The sequence below is a fragment of the Heterocephalus glaber genome, unplaced genomic scaffold (assembly GCF_053883595.1).
Source record: "Heterocephalus glaber isolate CG9 unplaced genomic scaffold, H.glaber_assembly_v1.0 deba00001472, whole genome shotgun sequence".
Lineage (NCBI taxonomy): Eukaryota > Metazoa > Chordata > Mammalia > Rodentia > Bathyergidae > Heterocephalus > Heterocephalus glaber.
The window spans coordinates 60,092,224-60,117,199 of record NW_028258315.1 but is presented as its reverse complement, the minus strand read 5'-3'; the positions used below and the strand labels follow the sequence as shown (position 1 = coordinate 60,117,199).

The window sequence follows — 24,976 nt, the reverse complement described above, 5'->3', positions numbered from 1 at the left end:
CCGGAATTCCTTGTAACTGTGGCTTATCTAGAAGATTGTGTAGTTCATTGCGAGAGGCTTCTATCTTGTCACGATCTGCAGCATCTATCATGTAACTTAAAAAAAAAATCTTTTCCATATGCCTTGATGAAAACTAGGATTATAGATTTTTACTTAAGATTTACATTATTCAAATTGTTAATCAAAATAAAGTCCTAGATAAAGAAAAGCTCAGCATCTATAGTTTCAGCTAGATTGTTCACAGAGCTAATAAGACATATCCTGTAGCCTTTAGCTATAAACAAAAATCATAAAGCTCTCATTCTATGATTAACTTTTTAAACCTAATGTTAGAATTACATAAAGAAATTAGCAAAGAAATACTTTTATTGCCTGAGATAATGATTGAGACTTCGGAAGTATTAAAAATTTTTTTCTTGAAAGCCTAACTTAAAAAACAAACATACAAAAAGAAGCTTACACAATAGCATTGACTCCTCTGCAATACCGTTCCCACATGCTCCGGAATCGGGGCTGTCCGCCTATGTCCCAGATCTTTAAATCAAGAAAGACAATTATTTGTTTTGTTTTGGTACCAGGGATCAAACTCAGGACCTTGTGTGAGACAGGTGCAGTGCCACTGAGCTAAATTCCCAGCCCAAGAGAGACAATTATTAATAAAAATACTTCAAGTCATTCACTGGAGGAAATACCAGAAGAAAGGGAAGGAAGATATATTTAACTTCACAGTGTTAGAGCCAAAGTGCTCCTAAAAACTTGAGCTCAGGGGAAGTAAAAAGGATTAAAATGCACTATGTACATGTACAACTTACCATAATGAGTCTATTCATTATGTATAACAAACATGTATAAATAAAAAATAACTTGAGCTCAAACAAACTCTTAATTTGGGAATTTGTGTGTGTCTGTGGGTACTGGGGATCAAACTCAGGACCTTGAACTTGCCAGGCAGGTATGGCACCACTGAGCTACATCCCCAGCCCTAATTTGGGAATTCTTGAAACATTTCTAATTTGAGGTACATATTTAATATGCTTATACTAGATTTAAAATTCAGCTTCAAAAAATAAAATAAAATAAAATGCAACTTCAGCAGAGACTTGGTTTATGTGCAATACTTTCTAAGCTTGTTAACCACTATACTTCTAATGCTGAAAATACATATTTTAAGATAATTTTTTGTTTTGTTTTGCTTTGTTTTCTGAGACAGAGTCTCGCTGTGCAGTGCAGGCTGGCCTTTAACTCACTATGTAGCCCAGGCTGGCCTGGAACTTCAGGCATCCTCCTGGCTTAGCCTCCCAAGTACTGGGATTTCAGGCATGCCCCACCTTGTCCAGCTCTTTAAAATAATTTAAAAATCTACAGAACCAGGCATCAGCCAGATTTGAATGCCAAAAAAACCAAAAACAAAAAAAACAATAGTTCAGAGATTTTTTTTTTTTAAGTTTAATTCCCTGACTTGGTGTACATTAACACCCAATCTTTTTAAATTATCACATAAAAAGTCAACATTCCTAACTAGATATTTTCCAGAATAATTTCATTACCATGCCTATTCTGCTGGGCACCATGCTGGATACTAGGCTACATAAAACTCATTAAATCATGATATTTATTTTCAAGGTTTCCAATTTAGCCATAGACACCAGTAATATGTATGACACAAAACTAAATTAGGTGTTTCATCAGAAAAGCCATTGAGCTTAGTGAACAAATTGTGTGAACTCCAAGGATCAGCCCACATGGTCATTATAGCAGAGGCCACATGAACTACAGAACCAAAACAACAACAATAACCACAATAAACAAGTAAAATTAGCCAGGCGTGGGGGGGCACACACCCTGGGAAGTTGAGGCAGGCATATATCAAAAGTATGCCTGAGCAACTTCACACTTAGCAAGACCCTGTGTCAAAATAAAAAATGTTTTAAAAGGCTAAGAAGGATGTAGATGAGTGTGAAGGCACTGCCCCCATATAGAAAAGGCAAAACATTTCTCCTTACAAATAGTTCAAAAGTCCAGGACTTATACCTATTAAACTTGTTATAAAAGGAAAACTACAGCATGTTAAAGAACTAGCTTTTTCCTATTTTATAGTTTCCATTTAAGGCTTAGTAGTAAAAAACAGAGGTGCGGGGACTGGGTCACAGTATTTGCTACCACAAATATAATAAACTACCAATATTATAATTATTACTTTTCAATATAAACCATTAATCATGAAATAATGTAATATTACAATCCAAACACCCTAAAGATGGAATCTATTTTAGATTTTTCTTTTGCATTACTGTGGATTGAACCCATGGCTTATGTATAAGTTATAGCCAGCCATCTTTTTTTTTTCTTTTAAAGACAGGGTTTCAATGAGTCACTAAATTATCCAGGCAGGACTCAAACTTGTGATCTCCCTCCCTCAGCCTCCCAGAGTGCAGGAATTCTAGGTGTGAACTACCACACCTGGCTAAGATGAAATCTTTATTTCCTGAAGATATCTTCTGCTAACCCATAGGCTGTTTTTGATTTAACATTTCAACTCTTGCACATTTTGACCTGCCTATTACAAAAACAAAAATGACTGATTTACAGCCTTTTGGTACATACCTATTCATTACTTAAGAACTGCAAACAATGTTTTAGTAAAATCAGGGAAACAGATTTTCGAGCTGTATGTGGTAATAATTAAAAACGAGTATGAGAAGAAGCCGACAAGAAGCTGACGTACCTTTATTGTGACGTTACCTTTTGTTACTTTCCTCATGTTGAAGCCCACTGTAGGTATCATATCTTCACTGAACTGACCCGACTATAAACAAACAAAACATTTCAAGTTAGATTAATCAATATTCATAGGGAGCCATGAAGCTACATAACACTTTAGCATGTATGTTGCTTTTGTATTCACATTAGTAAATAGCTTTTCTTTTTTGGTACTGGGGATCGAACTCGGGTTTTGTGCCTGTGCAGCAGGCGGCGAAACCACTGAGCTAAATCCCCGGTCCCAGTAAATAGCTTTTTAATGATGGTAACAATCTACTTAGAGAAAATGTTCCACATAGCCATAATTCTTAAAAACATTATAGTATTTTGTTCATATAAAAACATATTCTCCCATATAAAAAATAACATTTTGGAAGTGAGATAATTTTTTATAGAAGTCTGGCACAGGCATGATGGCACACGCCGCCTTTAATTCCAATACTCTGCGGAGGCTGAGGCAAGGGGACCTAAAGTTTGAGCCCAGCCCAGGCAATTAAGCAAGGCTGGTCTCAAGATAGGTAGGTAGATAGGTAGGTAAGATAAGATAAAAAAGATAGCTGGATATTTGGCTCAGTTGGAAAGCCCTGGGTTTAATCCCCAGTACCACCAATAAATAAAAAACATTTTCTATTGCAAATAATTATGAAAATTTATAAATGCTCCCATGTACACACATTTTTATGTAGAGGAGAAAGTCAGAAGTAAAACTTCAGTTTTCTATTTCAAGCATTTAAACCATTTTGACAATAAATGCTAAAGCCCACTGTTGAACTATTTTTCTAAATTTGTCTTTTAATAAAGCTTATAAAACACTCTGTCATGAAGTTCTTCCTTTCATGTAACCAATTTTGTTCTCTTTTTGGTTTCCAACTCAATGTCCTAAGGCAAAAATTCAATATTATATAATAGTATTTGTATAAATTTGCACACTTAAAATGTTTCATCAATCTAAAGTTTTATTATAAACCTGAAGTTCACTTCTAAACTGAAAATTAATCATTCTACCACTAATTTAAAAATCCATTCTTTCCCAACTAATTAGGAGTGATAGGCTAAACACCATATATAGAAAGCTCTAATCTGGGTCAATTCCTTTCCATTAGTCTGTTAATTTCTGAACAAATATGAGGTTTGTTATTTTAGCTGGCACTAGTTGTTATTCTACATAGCACACCAGGAATTTGAAATGCTGTCAAATTGTCTTGATTCATTTCCCACATTCCAAATAAACTTCAGAAATCAATAATTTTGTTACCAACTGAAATTATACTAAATGTATTAATTTGAGAAGAACTGCCCTTTATCAACTTTTTTTTTTTTTTTTGGGGACCAGGGATCAAACTCGGGACCTTGGGCTTGTGCGGCAGGCAGCAGAACCACTGAGCTAAATCTCCCGCCCCTTTATCAACTTTTAATAGTAACCACTATCAAGTCTCTCCATCTAGGCATGTGGTTTGTCATAGGCACATTCCAATCTTTTATAGTTTTCAGGAATGTATCATAATTCCCATATGTCTTACAAATTTCTGGTCATATTAACTTCATGCTATTATAAACTACATCTTCATGACCCACAGTTAGTACCAAGTTCACTTACTAGCCACTTTACCAAATATTAATTTCTCAGTTGATCTGACTTGTTTTTTGGGTTTTTTTGGCACCAGGGATCGAACTCAGGACCTTGCACTTTCGAGGCAGCAGAACCACTGAGCTAAATCCCCAGGCCATCTGACTTGTTTTTAAAGTAAGCAGCCAAGGATTAACAAGGACCTCAACAAAGAACCCCAGCATTTTCTAAAAATAGGACTTTTTTTTTTTTTTGAGACAGGGTCTCACTATGTAGTTGAGACTGTCCTTGAACTCACTGCATAGCCAAACTGGCCTCAAACTCCCAGCAATCCTTTTGCCTCAAACTTCAGTGCTGGGATTACAGGCATGAGCTGCCCACGGCTAGCAAAAATAGGGCTATTTTTAAGGAACTGTGCAAACAAATAAAACTTTTTATTCCAAGGTCCTAACAAAATGGCTGGTTGTTCACGGTGATCTTATGCTTGCCACACATGCATTCCGTAATTATACGTCCTAAGTACACTGAATTCTCATTTTATAAATTTCCCCCACAGAACTCCAAAAGTTCTCTCTCCTGGCCCCAGTGGAGTTTTGGTTGAGTTCAGAAGAAAAGGTTATCACAACTACTGGTATAATCACCACTTTCACTTCTATTGGACATTACAGTTCTCAGAATTTTCATATGCATGATTTGTATGTAAAAATCTAGTCATGAAATCAAAACTAGATACATCAAAATGAGTTAGAAGATACAGAAATGGCAAATGAAAACTGTTCAACATCACTAATCATTAGGGCAACACAAATCAAAGAAATTTTGTGTGTATATGTTTATGACAGCATTATTCACAAACAACTCAAATATCCATGAGCAGATGAATAAATAAAATATGATACATGTATAGAATGGAACATTATTCAGCCTTACATGACCAGGTACTTAGCATGCATGAAGACCTGGGTTGAATTCTCAATACCAAAAATAGAAAAAAAGAAAAAGAACAGTTATGGCCAGAGGCTAGGACGGAAAAAAGATTAAAGAGTCACCATTAGTGAATCCAGTTTCAAAGGAGAATTTCAGAAGATTAAAAAAAATGTGTAAGCTGGAGCTGGGCCTGGTGGTGCATGCCTGTTATAACAGCACTCTGCGAGGCTGAGGCAGGAGCTGATTTCGAGTTTAAGTCCATCCTAGGCAACTTGGTGAGTGTTAACATATATATACACACTTTTTAAAGCTGGACACGTAGATCAATGTAAAGGCCCTGAGATCAATCTCCAGTACTTCAAAAATAAAAGAACAACAACAAACCCTTCTAAGATAGTTGTGGAGGCACATGCCTGTAATCCCACTGACTCAAGGGATTAAGGCGAGAGGATCATGAGTTCAAGGCCAGCCTAGACTATATAATGAGATTCTATTTCAAAAAACAAAAATAAAAAAACTCAAAGATAATTTAAACTTTAGGACAACTGGACAATTTTTGCAAAATACCTACCCATTGTGCTACTTGAAAATGAGTCAAGATATCTAAATTTCCGTCCCAGCTATGCTACTTTCAATTACACAGATAATAGAGAACTTTAACAAACCCCCTCATTCAGAATATAAAGATGTTGTCTCCTCTTTCCTTTTACCTGCTTCTCCTATGTGCCTATACCAGCTAATTTCCTCCATCACCTCAAATGTTTACTGTTTCCTTCACTCTACTTTTCTTCTTTTCCAAGTCTCAAAAGCCAACACAGACAGGAATTTCTGCTGGCTTTAAAAAAAAATAGTGCCTTCTTTTCATCTATGAGGCAAACAGACCCACTCAAATCAATAAGGTATACTTAACTCTTAACCACTGTATTGTTCCACACAAACCAATCAAGCATTTCCCATTGATAAGTGCACCACTCCTGAAATGTCAGGCTCCTGGAAAGCAAGGCTCCATGTGTTAGTAGTAAATTACAAGTGGTGGTGGTGCTAGTGCACCACCCTTTCTGGTGAAGTAGGTGGTGGCACCATTGAGCTAAATCCACAGCCCTGTACCACCCTTTCTTGATGCTGTTTAGATTATGATAATTTTATAAGCAAATCAGTTTTAATGGTTTTCATCCACCTTACAATGACAGGGAATGGACAGCTTATTTAGCAAGTTAGTGGTTAAGTTTTACTTATACCATCAGGTTATATAATACCTCAAACAGTAGAAACGTAGATTCTAACATGGTGGGTTTTGAATGAAACCACTGAAACTGACTGAAAAAACTCATTATGTTTTCTTTGGTATTAGGCTACAAAAATGAGTAAATCAGACAAAATTCTCTAGATAACTTTTTTGGGGGGGGGGGGGTACCGGGGATCAAACTCATGACCTTGCGCTTGTGAGGGAGGCATGGTGCCACTGAGCTAAATCTCCCCAGCCCTCTAGATAACTTTTTATGAAACGTAATGGTGTAGACATTCTCCAAGTACTGATTAAATGCCTGATTGCCATTCCAATTCTAACTAATATGAAACAACTAATTAATTCTTACTACTTGCTAATATCAATGGAGCTACTCTGCAGCAACCTCCATTACAAAGACAACTCTTGAGGATTAAAATGTTCTCCAAACCACAATTTCAATTAGACACTTGAAACTCTTTATTCCTGCTAACCTCTATTCCTGAAGAATATTCATTTCAAAAAGTCGCTAATGACTATTTCCTATGTTCATTACACCTCTCATTAAGAGTATACTAATAATAGTTTTAATAAGTACATATTCTAACATTATTGAAGAAAATTTCAACTTGCTGACCTGTGAATTAATCTGCCAGTGAGCAGGCCTAGTCAACCACCCAGCAATCAAGTACCAGTGAAGCATTTTCACTCAGAAATTCAGAAACCCATAGGCAATAACAATGCAGGGTTTGAGGCCAGTCTAGACTACATAGAGAGTTCCGGGTCAGTGTGAACTACATAGCAAGAACCTGTCTCAAAATACCAACCCCCCAAAAAGGCACCAAAAAGAATACCCTAAATGTGTATATATCTAACAAAGCTTCACAACACAGCAAAAACTGATGGAACTGAAGTAATAAATTCACAATTACAGTTCAGAGATTTCAAGATTTCCCTAATGCTAATTAACAGAATAGTGAGAAAAGCAGCAAGAATATAGAGAACCACAACCAATCAAAATGGATCTACTTTACAGTTATAAAGCATTTTACTCTGCAGAACACACATTCTGTTCAAGAACACATGGAACATTCACTCAAGATAAACCATATCCTGGGCCATATAACAGCTTAACAAATTTAAAAGGATTAAAGTCATACAAAATACAGTATATATGTATTTTTTTCATCATAATGCAATTACACTAGAAATAATTAAGACATAAGTAGGGCTGGAGATTTAACCCATGGTGGTGCACACCTGTAATCCCAGGACGCAGGAAGCTGAAGCAGAAGACTCACTGCCTTGCTCGTGATGACTTTGAGGCCAGAATGGGATACAAAAGTGAGTTCAAGGCCAGCTTGAACTACATAGCAAAACCCTGTTCTCAACCCCATCCCCAAAAAGAAGAAAGTATTTTGAACTAAATGAAAAATACATCAAAATTTAAGAGACACAACTAGTAAGTTAAGAGAAAATTACATGGACTCAAATGCATCTACTAGCAAAGAAAAGTCTCAAAGCATCTAAGCCTTCAATTTAAGAAATTAGGAAATTAAGAGGACCAAAGATGGAGGGGGTGTAAAAAGAATTAAGATGTACCACATACATGTACCACCATTCCTACTGTCAGGCCTAACCTAAGTGAGTCCTTCACAAAAAAACAGAACAAAGCAAACAGGCTGCTTCTAGCAAATGACAGCAGCTTCTCTGTAAAAAAGGCAAATGGACTCAAAGTATACAATCCCCCTGGTCCAAAGAAGTCCAGTAATTGTGTACACGCCTGAGCAGACTGCCTTTGGGTATTCAAGTCATAAACATTTCACGCCAGATTCCTTAGCCCCTTCAATACCTACATAAGCCTAATTCCTTTCCTAGTTAGTTACTAATATCTCTCTCCTAGTGTTAGCTCATCCACTCATGGATGAAATCTCTCCCAGCTAGCTGCCACTCTCTCTCCCAATGTCAGCCCATCCACACATGGATGTGATAAACTTGGCTTTTCCCATCTAGCCCCAGGAATCTCCTGCTTTTAGTACCTGTTAACTGGAATAAATTTTCCTTTCAAAAGCCTATTTTTGACAAGTGGATTCTTTATGACTCCTGCTATGAATGTAATCACTATGTACTGCAAAAATGTGGTAATAAAAATAAAAAATTTAAATGATTTTAATAAGTTAGGAAAGGAGCAAAACAAATCCCAAACAAGCAGAGAGTAATTATTAGTAAAATTAGTAATTAATAATATTGAAAATAGAAAAATAGAAACAAACAGATGAAACCAAATATCAGTTCTCTAAAAAGGTAAATTGTAAATGTCTAGAATCCCAGCACTCAGGGAGCCAGGCCTGGGTAATTTAGTGACTTTGTAAGACCTTGCCTCAAAATAAAAAATAGAAGGCTGGTGTGGTGGTGCACGCCTATAATCCCAGGGCTGGGGAGGGTGGGGCAGGAGGATCACTGTGACTTGAGGACAGCCTAGCCTACAGAGTGAGGACAATGAGTTCAAGGCCAGCCTGAACTACATAGAGAGACCCTGTCTCAAAAAATAAACAAACAAACAAAAATAAAAAATAGAAAAGGCTGGAGATACATCTCAGGGCTAAGACTCTGGGTTCAATTCCCAATAACACAAAGTTAAAAGTAAATAAATAATAAGTAAATAAATAAGAAAAATAAAAGGAATAAACTGACAAAGGAAAGCAGGAACAACAATAAGGAATAATAACAATAAGGAAAGTACTGGCCAGGGATTTAGCTCAGTGGTTTCACCAGACATGAGTTCCATCCCCCCCAGCCCACCAAAAAAAAAAAAGTGCAGTCAATAGCTGGTACCAAAAAAAAAAAAAAAAAGGAAAGTACTATCTGGGTATGGTGGCACATACCTGTGATCCTAGTGCTTGGGAGGCTAAGGCAGGAGGTTCACCACAAGTTCAGAGGCTAGCCTGAACTACCAGTGAGACCCTGTCTCAAAAATAAAGGGAGTATGGGCTGAGGATTTAGCTCAGTGGTTCTGGCGCCTGCTGTGCAAGCACAAGGTCCAGAGTTCAATCCTCGGTACCAAAAATAAAAAATAAGGGCAGCAGAGGACTATTACTATAAATTCCACCGACATTAAAGGGATAATAAGGAAATTCTATAAATGTTACACTCGTAATTTCACCGACTTCAAAGAAATGGGCCTATTCCTTGAAAGCTACAGACTTCTAAAATTTACCAAGGGGAAAAATGAAAACAGTCCCCTATTAAAGAAATGGAATTAGTAATTTCAAAGTTTTTCTTTTTCTTTCCTTCTGGTACTATGGACTGAACTCAGGGCCCTCACGCTGAGGGTTACTTTTAGATAGGGTCTCACTAAGTCAGCAAGTTGCTTAAACTGGGCTGCAAATTACATGACCCTCCTGTCTCAGCCTCCCAGCCCAGAGGGCTGAGATTGTAGGTGTGCACCACCACCACACCCAACCTTCTTAAAAAGAAATGCCCAGACTCAGATGGCTTCCTTGATACATAAACAAGAAAATACACAATTCTACAAAATTTCTTTCCCAAAAATAGAAGACAGAAACATTTCCCAACTCATTTTGAGTCCACCATTATCCTGATATCAAAAAGTAGTTCAAAGGGCCAGGGATGTAGCTCTAGGGCCCAGTGCTTGGTTCGAAAGTATGAGGCCCTGAGTTCAATTCCTGATACAAAAAAAAAGTAGTTAAAAAAGATTGATCTATGGTCCTTAAAAAAGTACAATGATACAAGATAGCCCTTCAAAAAATATTATAATAACAAATACTTTTTTTTTTGGTACCAGGGATTGAACTCGGGACCTTGCGCTTGCTAGGCAGGCGCTGGAACCACTGAGCTAAATCCCTGGCCAAACAAATACTTTCAAAAGGAAGTTTAGTTAACATACATACTAGGTTGGACACAGTTGGTAGACTATCAGTTTTGTCCACACAAAACTGCTGTTTTGTTGTTTTGTTGGTAGGGAATGAAAGTGTACCAACTCCCACCACCAAGTTATTGGAGGGAACCCATTGGTGCTTTGTGGGGTACCACTTCTGATTATACTCAAAGCCTGGGAGACATAAGTGCACCTGAGGACACTTAAGGACACCACTCCACTCTCAAGGATATGTGCATAAGCGGGCCATAGTTACCTAAGAATGACTTAACATACTTAACCATGCATGCACAGCATGGAGAAGGTCATGCGGCAGGTGTTTAGTCTCACCATGTCCCAGTAAGCAGATAAGACACCATAACTACTATGAACTAAAGAACACTGTAACCTCTTAGTAGCTGTTTTGCTGAAGGAATAAAGATATGCAGCTCTTGAACTCTGAAGCTGCAGCTCCAATTCTCATGCTCTGATGCTGCCCTGACGCTGACAATTGCCTTTCCATGTGTTGTCCTTTATTAGGGAATTAATTAATTAACTCACTCAAGAAGAACTATATGGACTAATGTGTGAACCCATCTCTAGGTGCCTCCTGGGAAGGGTCAGCCTTGACTGACATGCTTCCAGGAGCCATCATCCTAGCCTGGAGTTTTCAGGATGAAACAAATCACAACTCCTTATGTACAGCTGCTTTCTTCAGAGTATGGTTTCCCTTCTGATCATGCCTCTCATTCAATTTTAAGCAGTCTGGAAACCTTTTGCAACATTCACTAAATAGAGAGCTAAGGCAAAATTAATGCATTGGAATTTAGACCCTAAAAAGGGAGTGGCCTTAATTCCCAATACATCAGCAAGGAAGCACTACTTTTACAAATGGTCACACCTGATTGCCCAAGTGAGGAACACAAACTAATCCCATCTTACATAGGGAGACGCTACTCTGACCATTGCTACCTTTGAAAGAATGTAACAAAGAAGAACCCTGGGAGCTCTGAAAATCTTGTATTGCATACTCTTTGAGACAAAATGACGCAGGAATTGAATTAATTCATTTAGAATTCCCAGGTACAATATAATTCATTAAGAACTTCTGTTCAGCTCATTTCTTTAATGGAAGTTATAAAGGAGTTTTTTCTAGGCCATGAAGAAATCTAGCTGCTAACAAGCACTTTATAAATATACAATCTGCCTCACTATACTTCCAGGAAAATAAACTTCACTGTTTATTGAAACTGCAATATTCATTAGTGACTATTTAGGACTGCAATTAAACAAATGTCAGAGACATTACTGAGAAGTTACTCAGAAATGGTCTCCTAGGTTACAGTTTAACCCATAATTCCTACTAATACTCAGAATCTTTAAAAATTAGAATGAAAAACCCTCTAAATGTAACCAAAAACTATAGTGTATCATGTCAGATGATAGTATCAGTATGATCCTTCATCAGTTTTCTTTTCTACTCAAAGCCACTAAAATCCTGCTATAGAGGTGTATCATAAAAGGCAACCCTCCCTTTACTGGGGATTGGAACCAAGGGGACTCTATCACTGAGCTACAATCCCAGCTTCTTTTTTAATCTTTTTCTTTGGATACAAGGTCTCCCTAAGTTGCTCAGGCTGGCCTTGAACTACCTGGTAGTCCTCCTGCCTTGGCCTCCAAAGTAACTGAGGTAACAGGCATGTGCCATTGCACATGGCCAGGCATTCTTGACTGTAGCAGCAGACAAGAAAATGTTTATCAACATATTTTATCCATCAGACTCTGGATGAACAAAGGATGACACTTATCAGGATATAATCCAACCTAACTTATTATTCTATTATTTACTTCTAGCATTTTTTTGTCTTGTTAATTATCTCCACCACTAACAGGGTCATCGATTTAGTGCTATGTATTTTCCCCAACTGTAAAATAATCAGTAATATTAACTTATTAAAAATATTTCCCTTGAAGGGTGGAGGAGCTGAAGGGAGGGATAGGAATGGGGAAAAAATAAGAACCAAGACGCATTATGTAAAGGTACAATTCCCAATGAGAAATGTAATTGTGTTGTATACCTAAAATGTACCAATAAAAGAATTTAACAAAACAAACAAACAAACAACAACAACAACAACAACAACAAATATTTCCCTTAGGGGCCAGGGATGTAACTCAATGGCACAACACCTGCCTGGCAAGCAAGAGGTCCTAAATTCAATCCCCAGTACCAAAACAACAACAACAGAAATCTCCCAGCAGTAAGGAACCTGAAGCAGGAGGATTGCCACGGGTTCAAGGCCAGCCTGGGCTACATAGTGAGTTTAAGGACAGCCTCAACTACATAGCAAGACCCTGTCTCAAAATATTTAAAAAAAAAAATCAAGCAATTCTTAACTTACTAAAAAATATGTTAAACTACAATGTGCCAAGCTTGTAGCTATTTGTTTATACATCAGGATTACAATCTCTGCATCCATACACACATCAGTTTCTCTAGCTTTATAGCAGTCTTATAGCAGAAAATGCCATCAACTGAATACATTCTCTTTCAACAGCTTTTTTTGTCCCACCTCTTTTTGAGTATCCCCAAAGAAATACTAAACACTATAGTACCACTCCATTAGTCCAGTCAGCATTATCAGCATTATTTCACAGAGAAACTCAGCTCATAAATGAAACACTGAGTCATTGAACACTGCTCAGATTCCAAGTTACAGCACCTTCTAGATACTATCATCATTATTTATTCAGTAGCTGTCTAAGATCCCACTTACTATCCTCAGGATGGAGAGTCTGGCAGAGAACTAATAAATAGGGCAGGAAGAGCTGGAGTGACAAGAATGATTTCCAGTTACACATGATTACTGCATCAAGAATACATCATTGTTATTAGCTAGTGTACCTACCATTGGGTTATACTAATAATAAAAATAATGGTGATAGGGCTGGAGATTTAGCTCAGTGGTTCCAGCGCCTGCTGAGCAAGCGCAAGGACCCGAGTTTGATCCCCGATACAAAATAATAATAATAATAATAATGGTGATAAAAGAAGCACATTATTCATTTTCCTGGTCTCATTCTACAGAAAAGAAAACTTGATGTCAAGGTCACATGGTCACAAACAGCTAACTAGAGGCAAAACTGGGATTTAAACCCAACTCTTAAAGTCCTACAGTTATTTTCCACTTATGTATAATACACATCTGATTGTTATTTGCTCACAGATGAGAAAGAGTCATGATTTGTACAGACTATAACATCAATGTGAGGTTTCTGAACAATTACAAAATATAAAATGGTCAGCTGAGAGACTGTAAATAGTTAACTGTTAGCTTTTTACTTTGAATAGATATTATATCATAATCACTTCCACCAAGGCCAAACCAGTAACTACCACCAAATTTATCAATGGGAAGACAAACCAAATAGACCAGTAAATTGTTCAGCGAGATGACCCTAACATCCTAACACATCTATAGTGGATTATGGCAAGGAACTAGCTATTTTATCTCTCAGAGTAACAGAAAACTTTCATGAAGAACCAGAAATTGAGCAGCACAGAGTAGCACACTTGTAGTTCCAGTTGGAACTTGGGAGGCTGAGGTGATAGGATCATTTGAGCCCACATTTCAGGACCAAATTGGGCAACAGAGCAGGATTCCATCAAGAAAAGAGAAAAGAAACAGAGGGGGCAGAGAGAGGGAGGAAGGAAGGAGGAGGAGGATGGGAAAGAGGAAGGAGAAGAGGAGAGGAAATATCATTTCAAGAATTAGAAATTGGTCCTTTAGCCAAGGCACACAGTGGCACATGCCAGTAATCTCAGCACTCTGAAGACTGATGTCTCAAAACAAAACAAAATAGAAATTGGTCCTTTGTACTCTGTATACCTCTATCATGAATTCTCCTGTAAAACTGAATCTTTAGTGTTCACATGAGGAATTAGGGGGTTCCATTTCATCTACCATGTAAGTTGGGAACATTTTCTTGCCTTAAACCCCAAATATCATATTAACTACATGATATTCAAACTAAGAAGTACTCATTCTATACCAGGCACTGTGCTGATTAACTTAGCTTACCATGAGTATATGAGGCAATCATTCTCATTCCCATATCACCAAAGAAGAAACTAATGCTTTGAGGGGTTCACAGAACTCTGCTAAGCCAAAGCCTGCCAAAGCAAAATAATACTAAAATGTACAAGGGCTCCTAGGGAGGCTAATAGAGGCATGCACTAAACAGCCAGTACACTTAACATGTAACAGTGAGCAACAAAAAGCCAAGCAAAGATATATATGAATATGGAACACTACTAGAGGTTATATTAAATTTCAAATCTAGTTTTAGTTGCAGGATTTGGAAGAGCTGTACTTACCAAATGCCAAAACAAGACCCCAAAGGATTTGTCTGCAAATCGTATAGAGTCCAGATTGATCACAGCTCATCAATTTTATGGAATAGAACTTTAGGCTGAATCAGACTGAAATTCTAGACCCATGTGACAACTGTTTCATTTAATCTTTCTTTTCCTTATACAAGCCAATCATATCTACTCAACAATGGGGCCAAAAGAATTACACAATGCGTTGTCTGAAAACAAAATAGACAAGTGTTTCATTAATTAAGTAAAGTATTTTTGTTGAATGTTTCCTGTGTGTCGGAGATGGGGGAAAGGATGATTGAGCAATAGCATATGTCTAGGGACAATCTTTCTGCTAACTACCCTACAAATAACAGTGGGGTTGGAAATACACAGTAGCTCCATGGTGGTGCACTTGCTTACATGTGCCGAGCCTTGGGTTCGATCCTTAGTACTAGAAAAGGAAGAATGACAGTGGCACCAAGCATGGGGTCACACACTCATAGTCCCAGCACTCAGGAGGCTGAGGAAGGAGAATCATGAGTTTGAGACCAGCTTGGACTGCACAGTAAGACCTTGTTAAAAAAAAAAAAAAAAAGAAAAAGAAAAAAAAGGAAAGAAAAAAGAAGGAAGGAGGGAGGGAGGGAGGACGGGCGGGTGGGCAGAAAACATGACATAGTGAAGGCAGTATTGCCATTTCCTGAACTTGTCTTATGGTGAGGTTTATATGTTTCAAAATGAATTAGTATCTTTGAATACTCTAAGCATAATCCATATGAGACTGCTCTACATGAGTCTCTAAGCACATATCAAACAGACTAAGTGGAATATGAGGACGGAAGATCACAAACAGTAATGTAATCTGAGTACAAGAAAAATGATATTCTGAGTCTAACACTAGCTACGTTTGCTTAGCACCCAAGAAAATGCCAACTTAAATCCAAGAGATCAGACATCTTTTAAGTTTAAAACACATAAATTCGGGGTTGAGGTGTAGCTCAGTGATACTGCACTTTCCTAGCATATAAGAGGCCCAGAGTTGGATTCCCAACATGACAAAAACAAACAAACACATAAATTATACATACAAAATTTTCTCTTCAGAGGACAGGCACTATACAAACCTAAGCCAGGCCCTTCACAGGGAAAGAATATTCCTCAAATTGAATAGCAGAGGTTTCCAAACCTGAAAAGAATCTGAGCCACTCTGAATACACAGCCTTTATCCCAGCTACCCCAAACCCTACAACTGGGACCTCTTCTGGCAGCCTGTTCTCCAGCCAAAGATTAAAGTAGATAAGTACCACAAGTAGAATAAATCAAGACAGCCCAACTACAATTCTGCAGAAGCTGTGAACAGTGTCTGCTTAGTTCTTATATATAACACATTGGCAAAACAATTAGCAGGGTAGGATAACATACCAATCAATAGGAAAAAAGTATGCTACCACCCACTCCTGAAGAGGAACAGAATCAGATTCTCAGTTACACATCTTACTACTCTTGAGGACAAAGTTATGATTTAATGAAATTTTCAGTTTGGTCCTACTGTAATTAAATGTAGCAGTAAAAGCCTTACATTCCCAAACAACATCCTTTTAATTCCAATAATTATGCAATACACTTTACACTCAGATTATCTGTTCACTTTTAAACCTAATCCCCTTCGTTTTCTCTGTCCTGTAACTGTTATTTGTTGATGATACAACCAAATTCCCCCCATTAGTCAATTCCCTTACAGGGTCTTTGTCGACAAATTTTCCTTGTTCTGTACATCTGACTTAACTGGTAATTTGTACTAATTCTTTCTTTTTCTTTCCTCTCTTTTTCTTAGGTACCAGAGATAGAACAGGCCCTCACACATGCTAGGCAAGTGCTCTTACCACTGAGCTACATCTCTAGTCCTTTTCTTTCATTTTATTACTTTGATTTTTTGGAAACTGACCTTGTACACACTGTTTTGTTTTGTTTTTTTGGTACCAGGGATCGAACTTGGGTCTTTGCACTTGCACAACAGGCAGCGAAACCACTGAGCTAAATCCCCGGCCCTCCACTATTTAACCCTAGTTAGCCCTGAACTTACAATCCTCCTGCCTCAGTCTCCCAACTGCTGGGATTACTGGACATCTACCACCATAACTGAATGTTTCATTTTATTGAGCCAGGGTATTCCAAAATTGACCCAGCTGGTCTTCATTCTCCCTTCATCATAATGCACATCTTTTCAATATTCCCCCACTGCCTCCTGCATATTAACCAGATCTTTGTAATAACCTTCTAATCAGTTTTCTTGTTCATGGTATCTAAATTGCTACTAAATTCGTCCTTTAGAAACATAGGATTTATCTCACTCCCATGAAAAAAAAATCTCTTGGCTCTTCATACCTACAGATTCAAACTCACTCAAGATAGACACTGTGACAGCTGATTCAATCTACTTTTAACTCTTATTTTTTTCTTTTTTCTTCATGCAGGTTATACCTAATCCAACAAAATTTCTTCCCTTAAACTGTGCCTTCACTTTCCCTACTGTTCCTTCTTAAACACTTTTCTGCCAGGTGTGATAGCACACACATGTACTTGGGTGGCTGAGGCAGGAGGATCACTGTGAGTTTAGGGCCAGCCTGGGTAACATAATACGTTCAAGGCCAGCATGAACTACATAGTGAGACTGTCTCAAAAACTAAACATTTTTCTTCCCCCTTGACACTGGAAGCTCTACAAGAAGCATGTCTGGTTTTTTTCCCCTACTGTATCTATGCTTCCTAGAACACTGCTTGGCATGTGACAGTTAGACTGGATTCTCAACTTGATTAAATTAAGAGACATTAGAAAGGTTTCTGGATTGTGCAGGCACTAACTTCACCAAAAGATTAACCCACTGTTAATAGTTCATAGCACAGTTCATAGCTGAATGGGATCCCTGGAGGGGGAGGCTAGTTTGGAGGAAGGAGGTTACTGGGTATGCCCAGCTCCCATGAGGAGAGCAGTTTTCATCTGCCAACCCCTTCCTTCATGACATTTCTGCTTCACCACAGTCCTACAAGCAACAGACCCAAGTGAGCATGGACTGAAACCTCTGAAACTGTGAGCCAAAATAAAATTTTCCTTCTTTATGTTGTGTATGTCAGGTATTTACACTCAGAAATGAAAAGCTAAGCAATACGATATGTTTATCAAATGAACGAAATCCACTCTACTCTCACAATCCAGCTCACCAGTCATTCTTGCCATGGTCCCACCAAGAATCAACAAAAAGCCTCATTAACTAATTTCTCCAATGTATTAGGGATGGAGAAGAAGAGGAATTCCAAAAGCATTCTGGACCAATCTTACGGCATTTAGTTTTTCTATCCTATACATGGCTAATACCAGGCACATACCCTACCATAAATGACTTTGATATATATATATTCACGAATCATTTGTCACAATGACTTCCACACAGTTTAAGTATACAAAGTATATACTCTGTTGTAATATTCACTCACTTATTCAATATTTAAAGAGTTTATTATATGCCAGGCACTATTCTTATCACTGGAATACAGAAGTATAAAAAAGGACAAAACCTTGCTTCTCTGAAACCTTATTCCTAAAAGGGATAAAGACAACAAATAAGAGAACAAGATAATTTCTTATGGTAGTAAGTGGTAAAAACAATAACAGGTTATATGAACAATCCTAACATAGATACCTACTAGAAATCAGATAAGAACACTCAAAGATTAAAAATGGTCAAATCGTTTGGCCAATTAATTTCATTTCTGTAACTGTAGAAAAGAATAAAATCCAAAGTTTAGGCATTAAGCCAGGTGTAGTGGTACATACCTGTAATCCAAGAACTCAGGAGGCTGAGGCAGGAGGATACCCATGAGTTTGAAGCCAGCCCCAACTACACAGTGAGACCCTTTCTCAAAAAACAAAAAACAAAAGTTTTAAGCACTAACATTTATACTCAAAGGTAGAATATAACAGGTATTTCTCAAAGGTAGACTATAACAGCTACTATGGTTTGGATCAAGAATGTCCTGAAAAAGTCTCATGTCTTCAGAGGCTGGGGTTTAGCCAAGTGACTGGATCATGGGGAAGGAAACTATACTCCTAAGTGGGTTCATGCACTGAGTTCAGCAGCTGAATGTGCTAGGTGGTGAGGCCTACTTAAAGGTGGGTTACTGGGAGTTTGAAAGAAGGGTTTATCTCCTTCTGGGCCACGCCCTTCTCTCTCTGCTTCCTGGCTGCCATGACATGAGTAGCTTTCCTCCTCCTGGCCCTTCCACCATGAAGTTTCTGCTTTGGAGCCAGCTCACCAGGGGCTAAAAACGTAAGCCAAAATAAACTCCTCCTCTTTTAAGTTGTAGATGTTAGGTACTGCAGCCCAGCAATGAGAAAGTGACTAAGACAACAGTCATAATAAATATATTCATATAATAGTTAATAAGGTAACATCTATCTGATTTATTTTTTTGATGGTGCTGGTGATTGAACTTAGGGCCTTCACACTGAGCTACATCCCCAGCCCTCCAAATTGTGATAAAGGTCTTGCTAAGTTGCCCAGGCTAGGCTAGAACTTGTAGTCCTCCTGTCTCAAGCTCCAAGAGTGCCATGATTATAAGTGTCTACCACCACACCTGACTTGATTTAATACTTTTAACAAATCGGGAGAGGCTAAGAGTAGAGTGCTTGCCTAGTGTGTGCAAGTCCCTGAGTACAATGAAAGGAAGAGAGGGAGGAAGAAATGAAGGCAAGGAAGAAAAGGAGGGCAAAAAGGAGAAGGAAAGGGGAAGAAAAAAAGGGGAGACACTGGTCTTTGGATAAAGGCAGGAGAGGACCAAAAGTTCCATTTTAAACACGAATGAATCTAAGTGCCTATTAACCACCTACGTGGGTAAATCAAGTGGGCTGCACAAGATCACCTCAGATGCACACCAAGATCCTCTACTGTTACCAAGAAAACTTATTTGGATATATAAAGGCAAAAAAGTTGAAGGATATAAAGCTTAGTATTAATAATGACTATGTCTTAACATTACATTTTTATTTGTGTATCTGTACTTTCTTTTTTTTTTTGGTACCGGGGATTGAACTCAGGAGCTTGCGCTTGTGAGGCAGGTGGCAGCACCACTACGCTAAATCCCCAGCCTTGTATTTTCTATTTTTTGAACAGTAAATAAGTTTTTTTAACAAACAACTTTTAAATGTTTCGTTGTTTAACTCCCCCACTATACAAAGAAATATGAAAATAAGGAAGCCAAAAGATAGTGAAACAACTGAACATCTCAATTATGGAGGAAAAAACTGAGTCTCCTCTTTTCCCTAGTTTTTCCTCTGACAAGAACTACCCAGAAATTATAAAGATTAAATACTGGCATTAAAACAGATTCTCAGACAAAGTGAGCTTTCAAGAAAATTATGAATAAAAAGGAGGTCTAGTCATCAGTGACTGAACCAAACTTTAATTTCTTTGTGGACCAATCTACATGCACTTTTCAGAGCCTACTTCTCCTCTAGGAAAGAATGGGCTCACCCAGACCTAGCTGAATGCCTTGTATGGTTGCAAATTTGTAGCTATTAACAGAGGATAACCTCACTATAATCTCAAATCCTGGTTTAAAAACTGCAAAGCACAAATATATGTCAGTATTATGTTCTCATGGAAACATTAAATTATAATCTAGGCATGAACTCACACAGAGCACCTACATTCTAGAGGAAAGGCACTACTGCCAAGGACTATCATTCTTTTCTTCCTATTGGGGTCAGCTTACCTCTTTCCATGTCCTACAAACAAGATGCAAACCATCTTAAGTTTTTCTTCCGGCAAGAGACTGAAATTTAATAACCAGCATCTAATATTGGAGCCTTTATACTTTCATTTAGTTCTCTGATCTATCCCCAAGAATTCTAATTCCATGCCCCACTCACTCTCAAAGAACAAGAATCAATGTTGTCAGAATGATTACTCACTCTTCATAGACAAACATCCAAACTGAAGAACACAGTAGTTGGGTGACTTGTATCTGGATGACTGTCAGATGATAGTCGTGTTATTTTTTTTTTGGTACCGGGGATCGAACTCAGGTCCTTGCACTTGCACAGCAGGCGGTGAAACCACTGAGCTAAATCCCCAGCCCCAATAGTCGTATTATTAGTTAAAGGTGAGCCAAGGAAAAGGACAACTCACAATTCCAAATCCATGATCAGAAATGTTTCCACAACAAATTCTGTAATATTATACTAAGTATATAAAATCTAATTTCAGCTTCTAAACGGAAGACAATTATATGATTAGCTCCATCAAATGCTAAGTAATTTCACCATGTGTGACCCATGGCGATGACAACATTGGTATACAGGCTGCAGGCACAGAATGGATACTTCCCAAGATATTTCAGTAGAAGAGCTCCCCTAGAAAAGATTCTTCCTCCTGGAAAACCATTCCCATTTTGGGAAGTGTGACTGAGTCTCATAAAGTATGTTATAGCTGTCCGAGAACCCTACAGCAAACCACAAGAAAACTGTACATATGTTTTTCTTTGTTCATTACAAAAATATTCCCTTGAGATGATTTACAAAATCAAGATGCCTGCCAGGGATTTAGCTCAGTAGTGCCACACCTGCCTCGCGAATACAAGGTCCTGAGAGTTTGATCTCCGGTACCAGAAAAAAAAAAATCAAGATACCCACTCTCTGCACACAGATTCAGAATTATACTGGTGTTTCTATCTAGGTAATAAAGGGGAGAAATGAAAAGAAAAAAATTTCTACCTTTTGTTTTGTTTTTTGAGACAGCATCTCACTATGTAGCTCAGGCTAGCCTCGAACATACTATGTAGCCCAGGCTGGCCTGGAACTTGTGGAAATTCTCTTGCTTCAGCCTCCCAAGTGCTGGGATTATAGACAAGCACCACCATGCTTGGCATTACTACCCTATCTGGAGGCTACACTATTTTTCCCATTGGTCCATCTCTGCTATCAATTTAATTCAACACCATAAATTACAACATGTTCAAAATTCTTTCAAAGTTAAACAAACCCAGGGTTACTTCCTAAACAAAAGCTACTTATATTTGAAATGTAATCAAGTGAAATCTAAGCAGGAATGGAATATAAGAGCTAATAATTACATCTACTACTACTAATATTCTATGAGGCAGTTTAATTATCACCTTCATTTTAAACAAAAAGGAAAAGTGAAGCCCAGAAACATTTACAGAAGTGATATATAGCCAAGTCAATATTCAAATCCAAACATGCTGGATTCCAGAACACCCATTTTTTTTTTTTTTTTTTTTGGTACCAGGGATTGAATTCGGGACCTTGCCCTTGCAAGGCAGGTGGCAGAACCGCTGAGCTAAATCCCCGGCAGAACATTCTTAACATTATGTTCTGCTGTGCATACTGAAATATGAACATGGGATCATAAACACCAATTTTTGCTTAATTTCATGTTTTGAATAATATGTATCCATTTGAGCTGGGCATTATGGTGCATGCCTGTAGTCCCAGCACTTGACAGGCTGAGGCAAGAGGATTGCCTTGGGTTCGAAGTCAGCCTGAGCTACATTGTGACCTCAAGTTGAGCCTGAACTATAAAGTGAGACCTTTCTTTAAAAAAAAAAAAAAAAAAAAATATATATATATATATATATATATATATCACACATATTTGAGCCCCTGGTATGTGCTAGGCATTGTTCCAGGTATTTGGAATACAGCAGTTAGAGGAAGAAAAAATCTCTGCCCTCAAGATCATATTACAGTAATCCAGCAGCTAACATTTATGAAGCACTGCCTATGTGCCTTGTTTGAACAGTTAAAGGCGTTTTGTATGTATAAAGTCATAATAACTCTATAAAATAGATACTATTTTATTCCTGTTTCACACATAGGGAAAAAGACACTGGGGTTAAATAACCTGCCAAAGTTAGCACAAATGCAAGAAGTCAGAGCCAGGCACGGTACTGCGAGCCTATAATCCCAGAATGTGGGAGCCAGAGGCTGGGCTGGGCTGCGTAGTGAGTTCAAGGCCAGCCTTAACTACACAGTGAGACCCTGTCTCCAAAAATAATAGGATATGAACCTATGTAGTCTGTTGCTCTCAGTTCTTAAACTCTATGTCATTCTAATTCATACAGTCAATGAAACATGTTCCAAATAAAGTCAACTGTAAAACATTCACATGCCAACAAACTTTGACTCAAAATACTATTTTGGTAGATGCTAAAGTACTTATTACCAAGTAAGCTGGTATTAAAAATGCTTTTAGTACCATTTTACCAATCATCACTCAAGTTCTTCAAAACAAATGATCATTTTTATAACCCAATTTAGAAAAGGCCTCAATTTCCAAGCAGAAATGTCACAACTTAAATATCTGAAACATATAATTATTTTGCCAGTAAAAATATATATATATGTATGTATATATGTATGTACGTATGGCAAACCGAAAATGGATCCAAATACAAAATCCAATATCTAATTTAAGAAATAGTATAACCTTAAAAATATAGCACAATAGAATGTAAGGCTTGTGGTTTAGACTTTGAAGAAAGACAAATTACTCCATTAGTAATTTCGATTTTGGCTTTGCCATTTGTTAGAAAAGACTAAATACCTTTAACATTTCATTTTGAATATTATGGAAATAGTTTAATATTTTTTATCTCAAGTTTTCTCAAATATGAGCTTAAAGGGCATGAAGCAATGTTTAGAATTATAACCAATATTTAAGTAACAAATTTAAAAATTTATATACTATACCCACAAAAAGGGGTGTAGTCAGCTAACTTCCTTAAACTGTGGCTCAGAAAAGATGATGTGTGTGTCTGTGTGGGGGGTGCAACCCACCATAAAAATGCAGTCTCAAGAGGTAAAATAAGGGTTATGGCCATAATCCCAGCACTTGAAAGGGCGAGGCAAAAATACTGTCCCAAGTTTGACACAAGACCTTGTCTCCAAAAAAAAAGGATAACATGGAAACATCAGATTTCTGGAATATGGAATCTACCAAGAAACTGACAACAAATTAGTATCATGATAGATAAGCTATATTTCTATTTATATAGCTTGTCTACAAAGAATACAGAAAAAGGGCCAGGGATTTAGCTCAGTGGTTTCAATGCCTGCGTGCAGGAACAAGGACCCAAGTTCAATCCCCGGTACCCAAAAAAAAAAAAAAAAAAAAAAATACAGAGAAACTAATTTTATGTTTTTTATAATCTCACTCCTGCCAATTGCTGAAACATAAAAACAGCTTCTTAAAACATACTAAACAGAGAAATAGAACAGTACATAATAGGATACTTTAAAGATACTGCTAATTTATTTCAACAAAACTAATCATGTTTTATCCTACAAACACAAAGTGCTTAGCTGAAGTCCAACTGTATACATGAAATCCATCCAGAAGGTCTTCTCAGTGCACACTTTCTGGAAAGCAATTTAATTAATGTGACATATGTTCAAATGCCAACTCTGGAACTCATCGAAGATCAAACTGATATACAATAGCAAAACCATAAAAACCACTCAAATGTCTAATAGTGAGGGGATGAGCAAATATATAAATTATGAAGGTGATAATAATGCTTTCAGGGCCAATGTGGTAGCACATACTTGCAATCCCAGCTACTTGGGAGGCCTAGGCAGGAGGATCAAAAGTTCAAAGCCAGCTTGAACAATCTGGACCTTCTCTCAGAACAAAACAAAACAAAACAAAACTACACCAGGACACTGTGGTTCCTGGCTGTAATGCCAAAAATTTAGTGAGACACTGTCTAAAAATAAAAAATTAAAAAGGGCTGAGTATGTATCTCAGAGGCAGAGTTCCCTTGAATTTAATCCCCAGTACTGGAAAAAAAAAAAACTATGCACACCCAAGAGAGCAGATTACATATAGAAAAAAAAAAAATTTTAAAGGTCTCCCAACGTGCAGTTCTATGATTCCAACCTCATGCGTATCCGAAAAAATGGGTGGAAAAAGTAGAAAGTATATTGGTCTTAAGTTCTAATTCTCCCTCTGCTACTTATTAGCTTTGTTGCCCTTGGAATTTCACTTAGCCTCTCTGGATATCCTAGCCACAGCTGTAAAATGATGGCAAAATTAGGCTACTTTTCTACAGACTCTTAAAAAAATAACAGATTCAGATTTCTACAGTCTTCCAAAATATCTTATAAATCTTGGGTGTAATAAACATTCCCATGGATTAACCATTCTGGTTAGAAACAATCTGAAAAGTGTAGGCAAACTGT

The 24,976-nt window shown here is 37.6% G+C and overlaps 1 protein-coding gene across 1 annotated transcript in view; it reads right to left on the bottom strand.

The window, feature by feature from the left end:
* Positions 1 to 24,976, bottom strand: part of Arl8b (ARF like GTPase 8B) — a 47,852-nt gene that overhangs the window by 17,802 nt on the left and 5,074 nt on the right. The window contains exons 2-4 of the mRNA XM_004854243.4: positions 2,726 to 2,806; positions 461 to 534; positions 2 to 95 (exon numbers count right to left, since the gene is read on the bottom strand). Of these exons, the coding sequence (XP_004854300.1) occupies positions 2 to 95; positions 461 to 534; positions 2,726 to 2,806 (249 nt within the window). The remainder of the gene's footprint in view (position 1; positions 96 to 460; positions 535 to 2,725; positions 2,807 to 24,976) is intronic.